This window comes from Myotis myotis, unplaced genomic scaffold (genome assembly GCF_014108235.1).
Source record: "Myotis myotis isolate mMyoMyo1 unplaced genomic scaffold, mMyoMyo1.p scaffold_m19_p_56, whole genome shotgun sequence".
Lineage (NCBI taxonomy): Eukaryota > Metazoa > Chordata > Mammalia > Chiroptera > Vespertilionidae > Myotis > Myotis myotis.
This window is the reverse complement of record NW_023416364.1, coordinates 259,239-274,913: the sequence shown is the minus strand read 5'-3', so window position 1 is coordinate 274,913 and position 15,675 is coordinate 259,239. Positions and strand designations below refer to the sequence as shown.

Below are 15,675 nucleotides of genomic sequence, written 5' to 3'. Positions count from 1 at the left end.
AGTGTTTGTGTGAACTAATATAAATTCAAAATAAACATCATTACATAAAAGGGTACAGTCTTTTTTTTTTTAGTTTTATTCATTTCAAACGGGCCGGATCCGGCCCGCGGGCCGTAGTTTGCCCATGGCTGAGTTAGTTTATGGCTGGATGTGTCTGTTCTGAACAATGATAACATTGGTCTGACATTCATAATGTGCTTAGCACACAGTAGGTCCCACGCCAAGCCTAGAGGCAGCATCAAACAGTGGCCAAGAGCTCAGTGTCCAGAATTAGATTGTCAGGGTTCAGTTACCAGCCCCACCACTTACAGTGTGCGTGGTCTTCAGCAAGGCTGCTTGTGATTTCTGTGCCTCAGTTTCCCCATCTATGCAATGGGGGTAATAATAGAATCCAGGGCCTTGGGCTATTATCAGGAGTTTAACCCATTTAGAGCCCTGTGTGTGGACTCAGTGAGTATTACCTGTTCTGTTCTAGGATCTCAGTGAGTCATCACGGTAGATGGGATGGCAGGCATGACATCAAACTTGGGTGTTGGTGGAAGAGGAAAGGGACCCATGGGTGCACAATTATTTTTTCTTCCGTCAGTCCAGCAAGAAGAGGCTGGCCAAGATGAACCGATGGTCCACTTACCTGTTGGGATGGACGACCTTCCTCCTCTACTCCTATGAGACAAATGGAGGTGAGTGTCCTGGGACATGACGGGGAGGATTTGGAAACTGGAAAGGATGAACGGGCCGCAGTAACGACTCCTGAATCCAAGAAGGCTTGGTAGAAACCTCAGGCAGACCTGGGGCTTGGACCCGTCTGCGCTCTGTGACCTTGACCAAGCAAGGCAACCTCTCTGAGGTCACTTTTCAGCTTGTTGAAGAGGAGCAGTGGCCTTTACTTCATGGGGCCATTTTGAAAACTAAATAGAAAGAAAGAAAGAAAAAGAAAACTAAACAGAATAGACACGAGCATCTTCCAAGATGCTCAGTCTATGGTGGGGGGAATGCAAATACGATGTTCATTTGGGGGGGGGGGGGGGGTTCTAGCCCTGGCTGGTGTGGCTCAGTTGGTTGGAGCATCGTTCCCTGCACCAGAAGGTCATGGGTTTGATTCCCAGTCAGGTGCATACCTAGGTTGCAGGTTCAATCCCAGTTGGGGTGTATAGGGGAAGGCAACCAGTTGATGTATCTCTCTCACATTTATTCATTCTCATTCTCTCTCTCTCTCTCTCTCTCTCTCTCTCTCTCTCTCTCTCGCCTTCCCCTCCTCCCTCTCTAAAATAAGTTAAAGTTTTTAGAAGGAGGGGGCTCTATAATTTCAATTGTCTGAACCATCAGACTCCCATTACATTATTTTTAACTTAATTACAGAACTTAAACATTCCCTTTAGACTATTTTTTTAAATTGTAGTAAAATACACAGAACATAAAGCTTACCGTCTTATTCACTTTGAAGTGCACAGCTGAGTGATGTTAAGTACATTGCTGGGAACCAGTATTCAGGACTCTTCTCATTTTGTCCTCATTAAATAACTTCTATTCCACGCCCCCACCCCCCAGACTCTGACAACCACCGCTGGACTCTCTGCCTCTATGAGTTCAGCTGCTCCAGGTGCCTCACATAAAGGGACTCATGCAACATTCGTCCTTTTGTGACTGGCTTACCTCACTCAGCATAATGCCCTCCAGGCTCATCCATGTCATAGCATGTGTCAGCATTTGTTTTCCTTTCAAAGACGAATAATATCCCACTGTCTGCATAGACACCACATTTGGTTTCTCCATCCGCCCATCGATGGACACTTGGGTGACTTCCGCCCTTTGGCTTTGGCAAGTAATACTGCCATGGACCCGGGTGAACAAACATCTCTTTGAGGTCCTGCTGTCTGTTTTTTGGGCGTGTGCCCGGAAGTGGAACTGCTGGGTCATACAACAATTATATTTTTTAAATTTTCTTTGAGAAACTGTCATACTGTTTTCCACAGCAGCCGTACCATTTTACATTCTCACCGACAGGGCACTAGTGTTTCGATTTCTCCACATCCTTGCCAGCACTTGTTATTCTCTGCCTTTTTTTCCATAGTAGCCATTCTAGTATGTGGGGGTCTATGCTCTTTTTTTTATTGTCTAAAGTTCTGCATATGTCTCCTCTTTCCGCAATTGACCGCCCCCCCCCCCCCCGCCCCAGCTATTCCCATCCTGGGCAAGCCCCCACCGCCCCAGTGTCTGTGTCCATTGGTTATGCTAATATGCATGCGTACAAGTCCTTTGGTTGCTCTCTAAACGCCCCCCATCCCTACCATTTGTCTCTAGACCGATCTATTCTTGCTCATCAAATTATGTTGATCATTATATCCCACATATGAGTGAGATCATGTGATATTTATCTTTCTCCAACAGCGGTTCTCAACCTGTGAGTCGCGACCCCTTCGGCGGTCGAACGACCCTTTCACGGGGGTCGCCTAAGACCATCCTGCAGATCAGATATTTACGTTACGATTCATCACAGTAGCAACATTACAGTTATGAAGTAGCAACGAAAATAATTTTATGGTTGGGTCACAACATGAGGAACTGTATTTAAAGGGCCAGAAGGTTGAGAACCACTGGCTTAGTATAATGTTATTTCCTCACCTGAGGATATGCTTTTTATTGATTTTAAAGAGAGAGGAAGGAAGAGAGAGAGAAACATTGATCAGTTGCCTCCTATACGTGCCTGAACTGGAGACCATACCTGCAGCATAGGTATGTGCCCTGGCTGAGACTCAAACCTGCAACCTTTTGGTGCACGGATTAATGTTCCAACCAACTGAGCCACCCAGCCAGGGCTACACTCTTAATGTATCTAGAAATTGAAATTAGCCACATTCTTAATGTATCTAGGAATTGAAATTAGCCACCCCCCAAAAAAAAATTTTAATTAATTAACCACCCAAAGATTGTATGGTCAGCATAGTGAGACCTTGATTATCTATTTAATCATGCAAGTTATGGTGAAACATTCTCTACAATTAGAATCCTTTTCTGCCTGGCACATCCTTGTCCCTTGGCTAAAACTCAAAAAACACTCATATTTATGCACTTTAATTCCATGAAGTCCTTTTCTTTTTAAAAAAAATGTATTTTTATTGATTTCAGAGAAGAAGGGAGAGGGAGAGAGAGAGAAACATCAATGATGAGAGAGAATCGTTGACTGGCTGCCTCCTGCATGTCCCCTACTGGGAATTGAGCCAGCATGTGCCCTGGCCAGGAATCAAACCATGACCTCCTAGATCATAGCTCAAAGCCCAACCCCTGAGCCACGCCAGCCAGGTCCATGAAGTTCTTTTTCAATGATCACATTCTATACTCCAGAGATTCCTGACTTGGGGCCACTAGGCAAGCACTCGTGTCCATGAGACCCTGGATTTGTATTTTAAAAGTATGCATTTATCAAGGTAGTGAGAAAAGCTATTGTAACAAACTCCAAAGTATCAGAAGCTTCACCCAAGAGCATTTTATTTCTTGCTCCTATGAAATCCAGTGAGGGTGCATCTAGTTGGCAGGGATCCAGCTTCTTTTATCTTGGGGTTCCACCATCCCCAAGGACTTCAGAATGCTCTGTGGATTCTTTGCTGATAGACAAAGACCAAGAGAGTCTGGAAGACTTTGGAGAAAAGCCTATGTTTGGCCAGGCCAGAAAGTAACATCCATCACTTCTTCCTATTTCCACCAGTCAGAACTCACATGATACTTAGCTGCAAGGGAGTCTGGGCAGTGTAGTTCAGCAGTGCATTTGGGAGGAAAATGAAGCTGGTTTTGGTGAACACACTGCAGTCTCTACCAGAAGGGCATACGAACCTTTTCCTAGAGAGAAGGTCTGGTTTCTCGAAACAACAGACAACTCCCCAAAAGGTTAAGAACCCAATTTATTCACACAGGGAACAATGTGCTTGATTAAATGTCAGCCTTTCCACTTATGGGTCTCATTCTGGTCAGCCATACCTTCCTGAACCCACACCCACATTCCAGTACTGAAACTCGGTACCCCCAAAACCCCCTCCACACCTATTCATAAACTCATTTGTTCCGTACATACTTGTTGAGTGATTTCTAAGTGCCGGTCACAATACTACGAGCCAGACACACAGCAATAAATAAAAACCAGGCCTTGCCCTAGTCAGTTTGGCTCGGTGGATATAGAACATTGGCCTGTGGACTGAAGGATCCCGGGTTTGATTCTGGTCAAGGGCACATGCCAGGGGTTTCAAGCTCAATCTCCAGTAGGAGGTGTGCAGGAGGCAGCCAATCAATGATTCTCTCTCATCATTGATGTTTCTATCTCTCTCTCCCTCTCCTTTCCTCTCTGAAATCAATAAAAATATTTAAAAAAAAAAAAAAAAAGGCCAGGCCTTATATTCAGAGAGCTCACAGTGAATAGGAGTGATAAATACAAAAGCAAATCATTATATTCTTTTAAAAATTGGTGAGTACGTTTTCAGAGATCGGCTCAGAGTACTATAAGAGTAAAGAAGAGTATTAATCTAGACTGGACCAAGTCTTCATGGGGGAGGAGCAGGGGGTAAAGCTAGGAAGAGAAGAAAGCCACTCAGGGCAGGATGAAGTTCATGAGCAAAGCCCCCAAAGGCAAACAAGAGTGTGGAGTAAGGTCAAGGCGATGATCATCAGGGCGCGAGAACAGAGAGGTCAGCAGGGCCTGGATTATGGAGGATTTTAACCCAGTTAAGAAGATTAGACCATCTGCCAGACTACTTTGCAGATGGCTAATAGGGTCTGTTATGTGCTGATTCTTACAGCTCCCAAGGATAGCCTTAATGCTGTGTACAGGGGGCACCTGCCTGCCTCCCCCTCACCACCAGCACCCCATTGACCCAGTACTGCCCACCATTGAGGAAAGTCACTGATGACCATGACAATGACAGTGATGATGATGATGATAGCTGACATTTGTTGAGCAGCTGCCACGCTCCAGGCACCCTGCTAAATACTTCCTAAATCTTAACTCTTTAAACTTGGCAAAAAAAACCCAAGACCAAACAGTTCTGAGACCCAGAGGTAGGAAATGCCATATTGCTAAGGAACCTTAGTTGTACCCACCCATTGGGGAGGCTCAAAGATGGAGGTCTACCTTTTCCGTTCTGTCCCAAAACATTCCTTATCCCTCTCATGGTCATTGCCAGGTTATCCAGGGTGAGGGTCTGATCCCTAACATGAGGGGGCTACTAGGTTGAAGATAGGGGCTTGTGTCTTGTCCGCCTGTGTGAGGAACCGACCAACTGTTATAACAAACAAGTCCCGAATGTCAGTGGCTGAACCAAGTAGGGGTTCAAGTCGAACCCATCTGATTCAGAGACACTGGGTCCTTCTGCTGTGTGGCCCCACCATCCTGGGAGGGATTGGGGGGAAGGGAGTCAGCGTTCTCTACCAGAGCCTCTTTATCAAAGTTTCTCAGCCTTGGCCCTACTGACATTTGGGCGGATGACTCTTTGCTCTGGAGGGCTGCCCTGTGCCTGGCGAGATATTTAGCAACATCCCTGGTCTCTACCCAGAGGTTTCAGCAGCACCACTACCAGTCCCCCCTTCCCAGTTGTAACCACCGAAAATGGCTGCAAACATTGTCTAACGTCCGCTGGGGAGGGCCATCATCGCCTTTCTTCTGTCAGCTGCCAGACAGAGGAAGATGGGAGCTTGAAGGCTTGCTTGGGATGTTATTTTTGTGGGGGGGTTTTTTTTTTTTTGAGCCAGCAAATGAACACCATTTCTGCCCAGATTCTATGAGTCATCATTTGTGTGTGTGTGTGTTAATCCTCGCCTAAGGATATTTTTTCCATTGCTTTCAGAGATAGTGGAAGGGAAAGAGAGAGAGAGATGAGAGACACATAGATTGACTGGTTTCCTCTCACATGCGCCCCACAAGGGGTGCAAGGAGTGAGCCAGCAACCCAGGTATATACCCTTGATCAGGAACTGAACTGTGATCTCCTGGTTCATAGGTCAACACTCAACCACTGAGCCACGCCAGTAGGAGAATAAATAAATATATATATATATATATATATATATATATATATATATATATATATATATATATAACTAGTTGTTTACATGTGCATATGGTTTAACTTTTCCAAGAATCAAGACATCCCCTCCTGTTTTGTCTTCTGTTCTTCAGATAGCAAGGCTCCATGTGTCTTTCCCTTCATCTACAAGGGCTCTGTTTACTTCTCTTGCACCAAAAAAGGTAGCCTTTCACCTTGGTGTGCAACCAGAGCGGTATATGACAGACACTGGAAGCCATGCATGGTGGAAGGTGAGTGGAGCCACACTGTCCCATCAGCAGGTTTCTGTAAATCATGGGCTACAGAAGAGACAGTGTGCGTGTATGTATTGTTTGCAGACAGGTTATAATTTACATTTGTGCATGGAAAATGCTCTGGGAAACTAAACATAATGTTAATGATGGATAATAATGTTCGCCAAAGAGTGGTCTCTGGATGGAGGGACTGTAACCAGTCGACCATTGTATTCTTTGTCTCTTTCTTAATTTTCTAAATTAATAAGAAAAAAAAAAGAAAGATTCTGTTTATGTTCTTTTTGCTAAGCCTCACCCAAGGATATTTTTTCTATTGGTTTCTAGAGTGTGGAGGGGAGGGATTGGGGAGGGGGTGGGGGAGAGAGAGAAACATTGATGTGTCTTTCTCACATCGATTGGTTGCCTCCTGCATGCTTCCCATACAGATTACCCACGATGTATCTTCCCCTTCATCTATCGGGGAAAGTCCTACAGCAACTGCATCACGGAAGGCAGCTTCTTTGGAAAGCTGTGGTGCTCAGTCACCTCCAATTATGATGAGATGAAGCAGTGGAAATACTGTGAAATCAATGGTGAGGCACTGGAGCCAGGATGGGGTGCGCAGTGGAGAGGAGAGTGGAAGTCAATGGTCCTCAGGACGGGATGGTGGCAAGGTGGAGAGCTGAGCACTATTCTAGGAGCCAAGGGTCTTCTTTTTTTTTAATATATATATTTTTTATTTATTTCAGAGAAGAAGGGAGATGGAGAGAGATATAAACATCAATGATGAGAGAGAATCATTGATTGGCTGCCTCCTGCATGCCCCACACTGGGGATCGAGCCCGCAACCCAGGCATGTGCCCTGACCGGGAATCGAACCCTGACCTCCTGGTGCATAGGTCGATGCTCAACCACTGAGCCATGCTGGCCAGACACCAAGGGTCTTCTCAGAGAGTACACGGTGACAAGCACAAGGACTCGTCAGACAGGCGCTGGTGAGAAGGAAAGTGGTTTATTCAAAAGCCAGCAACCTGAGAAGATGGCGGACTCTCCTCCCAAGGACCATCCCAACCTCTCATTGCAGACAGAGGTTTTTACAAGAGAGAGAGGGGAAACAGAACAAAGAGATCCAGGGGCGGGGTGGAGAGTTCTCTGTGGAGGGGACTAAGTTCTCACCAGCACAGTCTATCCTCGTTCGGTCCTTGAAACTGATCGAGTGAAACCCTTCTGGGTTTCTGTCATCCTAGTTTTATGTCATCCTGGTTTTACGGTTGAAGGTCAACAAATTTCCCAGCACTGGGATGACGGAAGGTCAGAGTCTGTTATCTTTTAAAGTTAGGTCCTGAAATTCTTATACCAACACGCTGATTACCTACAACTACATATTAGTCAGAGCGAGCATTTACAGAACAATGTCAAAAGAATGGTGTGGTGGGTTACAGAGGTTAGAATTTGCTTAAATCACCAAACAGATGCCCGAGAATAGGCCCTGGAAGAAAAGGTACTCTTTAGCTCTGGCTTCCTCCACTACATTGGGAAAGTTATCAAATCTCTTAGTCAGTTTGTTACCTGCAAAATGAGGACACTAGGGCTGACTTCAAGGGGTTTTTTTTAAAGACTAGAGTTCATTTTTATGAAAGATCTGTCACTGTGTTTTAAACATACCACATGCCTCAGAAATAGGAGTTTTCCACCTTGCCTATCATCTGAAAAATGGGCTTTGAAGTCAGACCTGAGTGAGACTCCTGCTGTTACCATTTACTAGCTGTGTGATCTTGGGCACATTAGATAATACAAATAATAATAATGGTCATAATATAGCGAACCTTTCAGCATTTGAAGAGCAATAGTAAGCATTTGCCGTGCGCCTGGCATTGTTCTAAGAACTTCACATGCAAGAACTCATTTATATGCCACAACAACCCCTATGAGGTTAAAATATATATATATGACCAGTAGCCCCATTTTTTAAACATATTGTATTGATTTTTTACAGAGAGGAAGGGAGAGGGATAGAGAGAGAAACATCGATCAGTTGCCTCCTGCACACCCCCTACTGGGGATGTGCCAGCAACCAAAGTACATGCCCTTGACTGGAATTGAACCTGGGACCTTTGAGTCTGCAGGCCGACGCTCTATCCACTGAGCCAAACCCGTCAGGGCATAGTAGCCCCATTTTACAGATGGGGAAACTGAGGCTCAAAGATGTTCGGTTGTTAAATGGCAACGCTGTGATTTGATCCCAGGAAGTCCAAGCTTCAGAAATTGTTCTCTTAATCACTTAATCCCTCTTCCTTTCCCTCTCCCTCTCCCTCTCCGTCTAGATCTACCTCTCCTTCTCCTCCTCTCTCTTTCCCTCTGCCTCTAAACCCAGGCCAGGCCTCTTGGTGTAATTCTGATTCCCCATAGAACCCACCAAAGCAGCCTTTTAATTAGGCGATGCTGAGTTTATTGCATAATGTAAGGGAGAACACCACCTTGGCAATGTCTTAATAGCATCTTGGAGGGCGGGGAGCAAAATCAGGATGTTAGTTAGGTTTTGGGGGTCTTTCAATGTGGGGGTGTGATGAGGATTGGGTGTGGGTAATAATACAGTTTAGAATGGGTGGTCACGACAAGGCGACATTTCTGAGAAGGATTCAAAGTATCTTAAAGAGTAAATAATCTTTTAAACTTTTTAAAATTTATTTTTCAATTACAGTTGAAGAGTAAATAGTCCTTTTGACATAATTTATTGGAAAGTTGAAAGGTCTGATGTTTATTTAAATGGTTTTTCAGAATATTATCGAACGTTACAATATTTGCAACTTTGATCTTCCCAGGCAAGAAGTTCTTAGAATAGTAGAGTCCTGTTGATGAGGCCATGGAACAAGAAAGCCCAGTTAATGCAGACAGCAAACTGTGTGGGTGTCAATGGTTTTGGGTTCTCACTTATCTGTGAAGCGGAAATAATAACATCACGAGATGTTGCTTGGGAGTGAGACAAAGCAAGGCCCATCGTTGGTGTGTGATGAATGGATGGAAGCCCTTTTCGTCCTCTTGACCCGTAACCTTTGTACGGTCATTTTCAGAGTTCGGGGGGAACTCCCTCAGCAAGTCCTGCATCTTCCCCTCCATCTACAGAAACACCGTGATCTCTGAATGCATTGAGAACGAAGACAACAAGCTCTGGTGTCCAACCACAGAGAACATGGACCAGGATGGACTGTGGAGTTTCTGTGCCGACATCAGTAATCTGGGGGTGGGGATCGGGTGGGCGTGGGGCACCCCTTCATTTATTTACTCAGCAAATGCTACTCCAGCCCGACTGTGAGCCAGACACTGTGCGGGGCTCTGGGGATACGGTGACGAATGAGGCAGAGTCCTGTTCTCATTGGTTTGATGAATAAGTAGCATAAATACGATGTTTAATTGGTTTTTTTTGTTGTTTATTTGTCTTGTTTTGTTTTGTTAATCCTCACCCAAGGATATTTTTTCCATTGATTTTTTTTTTTTTTTTAGAGCGAGTGGAAGAGAGGGAGAGTGGAGAGAGAGAGAGAAACATTGATGTGAGAGACACAGCAATAGGTTGCCTCCCACATGTGCCCCGGCCAGGGCCAAATATTGCACCTGCAACCCATGTAAGTGCCCTTCACCAGGAATTGAACCTGAGACCCTTCAGTGCATGGGGCAAAACTCTACTCATTGAGCAACACTGGCCAGGGCAATATTTAAGGTGTTTTTTTTAAATCCTATATCAGTGATGGTGAACCTTTTGAGCTCGGCGTGTCAGCATTTTGAAAAACCCTAACTTAACTCTGGTTCCGTGTCACATATAGAAATTTTTTGATATTTGCAACCATAGTAAAACAAAGATTTACATTTTTTATATTTATTTTATATATTTAAATGCCATTTAACAAAGAAAAATCAACCAAAAAAATGAGTTCACGTGTCACCATTGAAAACGGCGACATCGCCAACCAGAAGCACAGAAAGGCAAAAGGGGAAAGTCAGGGTGTGCCTCGGGAGGGCCCTGTCTGCAGCAGGAGAGCGAGAGAGACGGTGGAGCGTGGCCAGCTGGCCTTGGGCTGGGGACGCGGGCCTGGGCGGCTCCTTTTTCACCGCTGGGTGTGTCCACCCAGGACTGCAGACCCACCGCCAGCATTGGCTTAGGGGCCCCAAAGAAATGTCAGCGAGTAGGCGAGTTCTCCCATCGGGGGGTCTGTGAATAGAGAGGACCCACTGTCGCTTGTCCTCTGCGAGCCTCGCTCCAGGCCCTGGTTCTCCCAGTGACAAAACTCTGTCCCTCTCCCGCCACCTCCGACCCCTGGTGCTTCCTCTTGCCCTCCCCCAGCACCACCCCCACCTTCCCCAAGTCCTAAACTCATCTCGTTTCCCGAGGAAGAGAACTCCTCTGGCATTTAGGTTTAGGCCAGCGTTTCACCCCCTCCCACGGGAGCCGGGGCCGCGCCCACACCCTGTGCCAAAGCTTCCGCGGGTGCGTAAAGGCGCGCGGATAACCCCTCTCCGGTCTCCTTCTTCTCCCAAGGGATCACCTCCTTGTTGCCCGGCTCCCCCTGCCACTTCCCCTTCATCTACAAAAACAAGAATTATTTCAACTGCACCCGGAAAGGGTCCAAGGAGAACCTCCGATGGTGCGCAACCTCCTACGCCTACGACCAGGACCGCACCTGGGTGTACTGCTGAGGCCCAGGTGAGACGGCCGCGCGCCCGCCCGGGTGCCTCGCTCTGGCGAAGGCAGGCGCAGGGGCCCAACTGGGGGCGTGGCTGATGTGAACGCGGGGTCAGGGAGCACCCCGGGTGTGTGTGTGTGTGTGTGTGTGTGTGTATGTGTGTGTGTGTGTGTGTGTGTTGGGGGGGGGGGGGCACTGTTGATGGGAAGGTAGGATGTGTTCCTCCCAGTGTGTGATTTGCCCGGGTTCCCATCCAGGCGAGCAGCCTTTCCCAGGGATGAGATGGAGTGTGTGGGGGCGGAGTGGGGGAGAGGAGGGGGGGCAACTTCCCAAATGGGAAGGCGGGGAGAAATCGGGGTGCCCATGGCAAGCAGGAGAGCAGGGGGAGGAGGTGGGCGCAGCTTCGCAGACCCGGAATTCCAAGTGTGGGCCTGGGAGCTTTGAGTGTGAACGAGTCGGGAGGAGGGAGGTGGGATTTCTCCAACTGGACAGGATCAGACTGCCTTCCGGTCCCCAGCAGCCCTGGCACAGTGTGGTCGGTCCGTTGCCCCATCGCGGAGGGGCGAACCAAGGAAAAGGCGCCCTTCGCTTCTCTTCCCTGTCCTCCGGGCCCCTCCCCACCTCAGCGCTTAAGTCAACTCTCTCTGCGGGACCAACCCTATCCTTCCTTTTGTTCTCCTGAGTTCCTTCTGGCTTCAGCCTTCTAAAGCCGGAGAAATTCTCCCCGGATCCCCCGCATGGATCCACCGGCCTAACCACTGGCATGCTGGGATTTAAGCGTCACGAGAAGCCCTTTCCTGAGCTGTGTGGGCCAAACCCCACCGCCCCTTCCCTCCAGGATGGAAAGCGCTGCCAATATTTCTCCTTTTCTCCCTCATGCGCGTGGCTTACGGGTGATGCCACCATCCGTGGCTCCTCCTCCCTGTGGCCTGGCAGTGAAAACCCTCTCTCCCCTGAACGGAGGAGCGGCAAGAATGGGTGTGGCGCCCCCACCGTGGTCCCCGTCTGTGTCTAAGACTGAGAATCCTTTTTCTTAAAATATATTTTAATGATTTTTTACAGCGAGGAAGGGAGAGGGAGAGGGAGTTAGAAACATCGATGAGAGAGAAACACCGATCAGCTGCCTCCTGCACACCCCCCACTGGGGATGTGCCCGCAACCCAGGCACATGCCCTTGACCGGGATCGAACCCGGGACCCTTCAGTCCACAGGCCGATGCTCTATGCACTGAGCCACACCGGTTAGGGCCAGAACGAGCTTCTTGCAGGTCCCTTCCCACCACACCTCCAACGACAGAGCTGAGGCGCTCATGGGTCTTTGACTGGCTGGCTCCCAGGAGCCAGGGGAGGGGCGGGGGTGTCCAAATGCTTGAAAATCAATGCCCTTTATATTGATCGCAGTGTGAGTCCACGCATATCTGTTACCTAAACGCTGGCTCTGGGCTTTCTTTTCAAGGGGGCGGAGAGACGTCTTCCGAGGAAGACGAAGTGTGGGACCAGATTCGCCTTTTCGCGTCATCTTTCAAGCTTCGTTGATCACCTTTAGAAATGCCCTGCCCACTCTCTTGCTTCATCCCCTCGGTCACTTGTGAAAAACAGAGGGGAATTGCGGCCTAAGCACCAATAAAGGAGCCCGAAAATGAACCCGGGCTGCCCCTCCTGCTTCCTAGAAGGAGAGACGTGGTGAGGGCCGCGAGTGTGTGGTGGCTGCGTTGCTGAGACGCAGGTGCGGTGGGGAGATGAGACTGTCAGCCCGGGGAGCCTTGGCAGTGAGTACAGCCTCATGCTTCTTTCTGGGAAAATCACAGATCTGGGTGGAGCTCGCGTAGGTACTTATGAAATCATTAATAAATAAACGAGTAAGTAAACGAAGGGTAGACAATTCATTGCACAACTGCCTGAGTGACTCCTTCCCCGTGACCGTGGCAGACATCAACAATCGATTACAGACTCTGTTTCCCAGATGCAACCTCTTGTCCTTCCCCTCCCCTCTCCCCTCCTTCTTTTCTGCCTCTCCCTCTCCCTCTTTTTTTAAAAATATGTGTTTATTGATTTTCTTTGAGAGACAGGGGGAGGGGGGAGAGAGAGAAACATCAGTGTGAGAGAGAAATATCCATCAGTTGCCTCCCGCAATCACCCTTGCTGAGGGAATTGAGATCCTGGGCACGTGCCCTGACCTGACAGGTGACATGAGGGGAGAGGAAAAGAATAATTACTTAAGAGAAGTTCAGATCAGGAAGGTGCTTTGAGGCACAGGATGGCGCTTCAATGCACAGGATGGCGCTCAACCAACTGAGCCACCCTGGCCAGGGCCCCCTTCCCCCTCCTCCCCTCCCCCTCCCCCTCCTCCCCTTCCTCTCCCCCTCCTCGTCTTCCTCCTCTTTCCCTCCCCTTCCCCTCTTCTTTTACTCCTCTTCCTCCTGCTCCTCTTCCTCTCTCCATCCCTCTACCCCTTCTTCCCCTCCCCGCCCTCCCTCCTCCTTTACTCCAGCGATTCAACCACCCTGCCTCCTCCCCCCATTCTCTTGCTATCTCACCACCCCACTTTATCTTCCTCAAAGCACCTTCCTGATCTGAACTTCTCTTAAGTAATGATTCTTTTCCTCTCCCCTCACCCTGGACTGTAAGCTCCAAGAAAGCAAAGGCCTTGCCGCTGGGCTGTCTCCAGGACCTAGAATAACCCAGGTTTATAGTGGGGGCATGCGCTGGCCAACACAGGAGCCACTAGCCACACGGGAGACACAGGTGGGGAGGTCAGATTCATAGGATTCACTGAACTCATTCATAAATAAGATCAATAACTTATGAATGAAATGTTATTAGCTTCATACAATAAAAAAAGTTTTAAATCCGTTTCTCTGCCTCACTCATCATGAGGCAGGATAAAATACAATAAAATATAAGCTCCTGGAGGTCAAGTCCCTTATCACTGCTCTACTTCCCTCACCTGACAGTGCCAGGCACACAGTAGGGACTCAGCAAATAAGATACCGACTGGATGAGGGAGGGAATGGGTGGTGGGTGGGTGAGTGGGTGGGTGGGTGTAGAGATGGAACGGGATGGAGCTGGAACAGGAAGCAGAAGTCAGCTTTGAAAGGCAGGTCTGGATCATGTCACTCCTCTTCTCTGAACCCTCCAAGATCCTTAAAATGGCCTCGAAGAACAGACTCACGTGATGGAACCCCTGATCCGCGCTGACCCCTTGCTGTTGGCGGGGTGGGAACAGCACCCGGTGTTAGACTGGTGGGTCAGACTGGATTTGGGTTCAGCAATTGGAATTTGAGTTCTGGCTGAGAAAGAATTCAGAGCCAAGACTCAAACCATAAGAGGACATCTATATTATAAAAGGCCTGTGGCCGTAACACCGTAACACCGTAACGCCATAACGCCGGAACAACCAATCAACCCGTCACCAGGAGGTGCATGGAGTACCTCTTGGTCCCTCCCTTGCGGCCCACAGGCTCCGATCACAGCAAGGCCGGTGGCCCGTGGGCGGGTGGGGCGGCAAGGTGGGTGTGGCAAGGCGGGCATGGTTGGGCGGGGCACGCGATTTCTCAAGCTGGGCCCCTAGTTTATTTAGAAAATCACAGAGGTGGAAGAAATGAGTGGTGAAGCAATGGGCTCAGAAAACAAGTTACGGCGGCCAAAGGGCCCTCAGAGCTGGGGAGCGAGGAAGGGAATGGGAACACGCCTGGGGGAGCCAGAGGGAGAAGGGAAAGACGTGGGTGTGCTCCTGGGAGGGTGAGTGAGTGGGCTCCTGGGAGGGTGGGACTCACCCACCCAGTGAGTGGGTCCTCCATCCTAAGGGGTTAAGGGTGGAGATTTGGGGGGAGGCCCCAGGGGAAGATCTCAATAGATTATCCAGCTGCTTTCCAGATGTGTCCTTTCAGGATTGGAGCCCCCACTGTTTGGCCGGTACCAGGACAGGGGTCATTATTCCAGGAAGTTGGTCCTGAGAGGAGCCATGGCCCTGGAATCCCTTGTCTGGTTTTGCTGCTTTTCTGGGCCTGGAGCTGAGATACACGGAGGCCTGGATGTTGTCTCCAGGGAGGAAAAGGTCAGGGGGTCCAAACCGCACGGCCAGCGATGTACTACGGAAGCACAGATCACCCTGGGACAAGCCCCCCCACACACAGTTGTCTGTTGTTGGGCCCTTAGGGCTTTTCACCCTTGACCTTCTGTACCTGGCCCATCGTCCCTGCTCTGCTCATGTCTGTCTAGCTGCCTCCCACACCACCGCCCACCCTCTCCAGCCACCTGGCCTCCCGGCCATTCCTCCGACACTCCAGGCACATTCCTGCCTCGGGGCCTTTGCACGCAACCTGCACCGTGTCCCAGATGCTCACAGTCATGCCCCCGGGGCCCCTGTGGGATGAGGACTCCTCTGCATTCCCAGAGCCCCTCAAGCCCCTTTTCTGTTCCATTCACCCGCCCCCCCCCCCCCCCAATATCTCTTACCACCTTCCAACGTTCTCAGTACAGTTACATTTGCTCCGTGGCTGTCTCCTCCCGTTACAATGCAAGCTCCTGGGCCTGGGGTGTGGGCTTGGAGGCGAGCCTTGCACATGACAAGCACGTCATGCATCGCTGCTGAGCAAATGAAGGGTAGCAGGAGGGTAGAGGGAGGGGAAAGGGAGTGAAGGGTGGGAAGCTTCAAATGAAATGGTCTCAGGATGGTGAAGAAGGACAATGACAGGCCTCAGTAATTCTCAACCTGTGGG

The 15,675-nt window shown here is 49.0% G+C and overlaps 1 protein-coding gene across 1 annotated transcript; it reads left to right on the top strand.

The window, feature by feature from the left end:
- Positions 1-610: 610 nt before the first annotated feature.
- On the top strand, positions 611-10,968 carry ELSPBP1 (epididymal sperm binding protein 1). Its single transcript, XM_036311515.1, has 5 exons — positions 611-684; positions 6,164-6,297; positions 6,726-6,872; positions 9,351-9,509; positions 10,811-10,968. Exons 1-5 carry the CDS (start codon positions 611-613, stop codon positions 10,966-10,968), a joined length of 672 nt encoding a protein of 223 aa, XP_036167408.1.
- Positions 10,969-15,675: the final 4,707 nt, after the last annotated feature.

Coding starts and splice junctions, on each gene's coding strand:
- ELSPBP1 (XM_036311515.1), top strand. CDS start 611: ATGAACCGATGGTCCACTTACCTGTTGGGATGGACGACCTTCCTCCTC. Junction 685..6,163: donor TATGAGACAAATGGAGGTGA/GTGTCCTGGGAC, acceptor TTCTTCAGATAG/CAAGGCTCCATGTGTCTTTC. Junction 6,873..9,350: donor GAAATACTGTGAAATCAATG/GTGAGGCACTGG, acceptor GGTCATTTTCAG/AGTTCGGGGGGAACTCCCTC.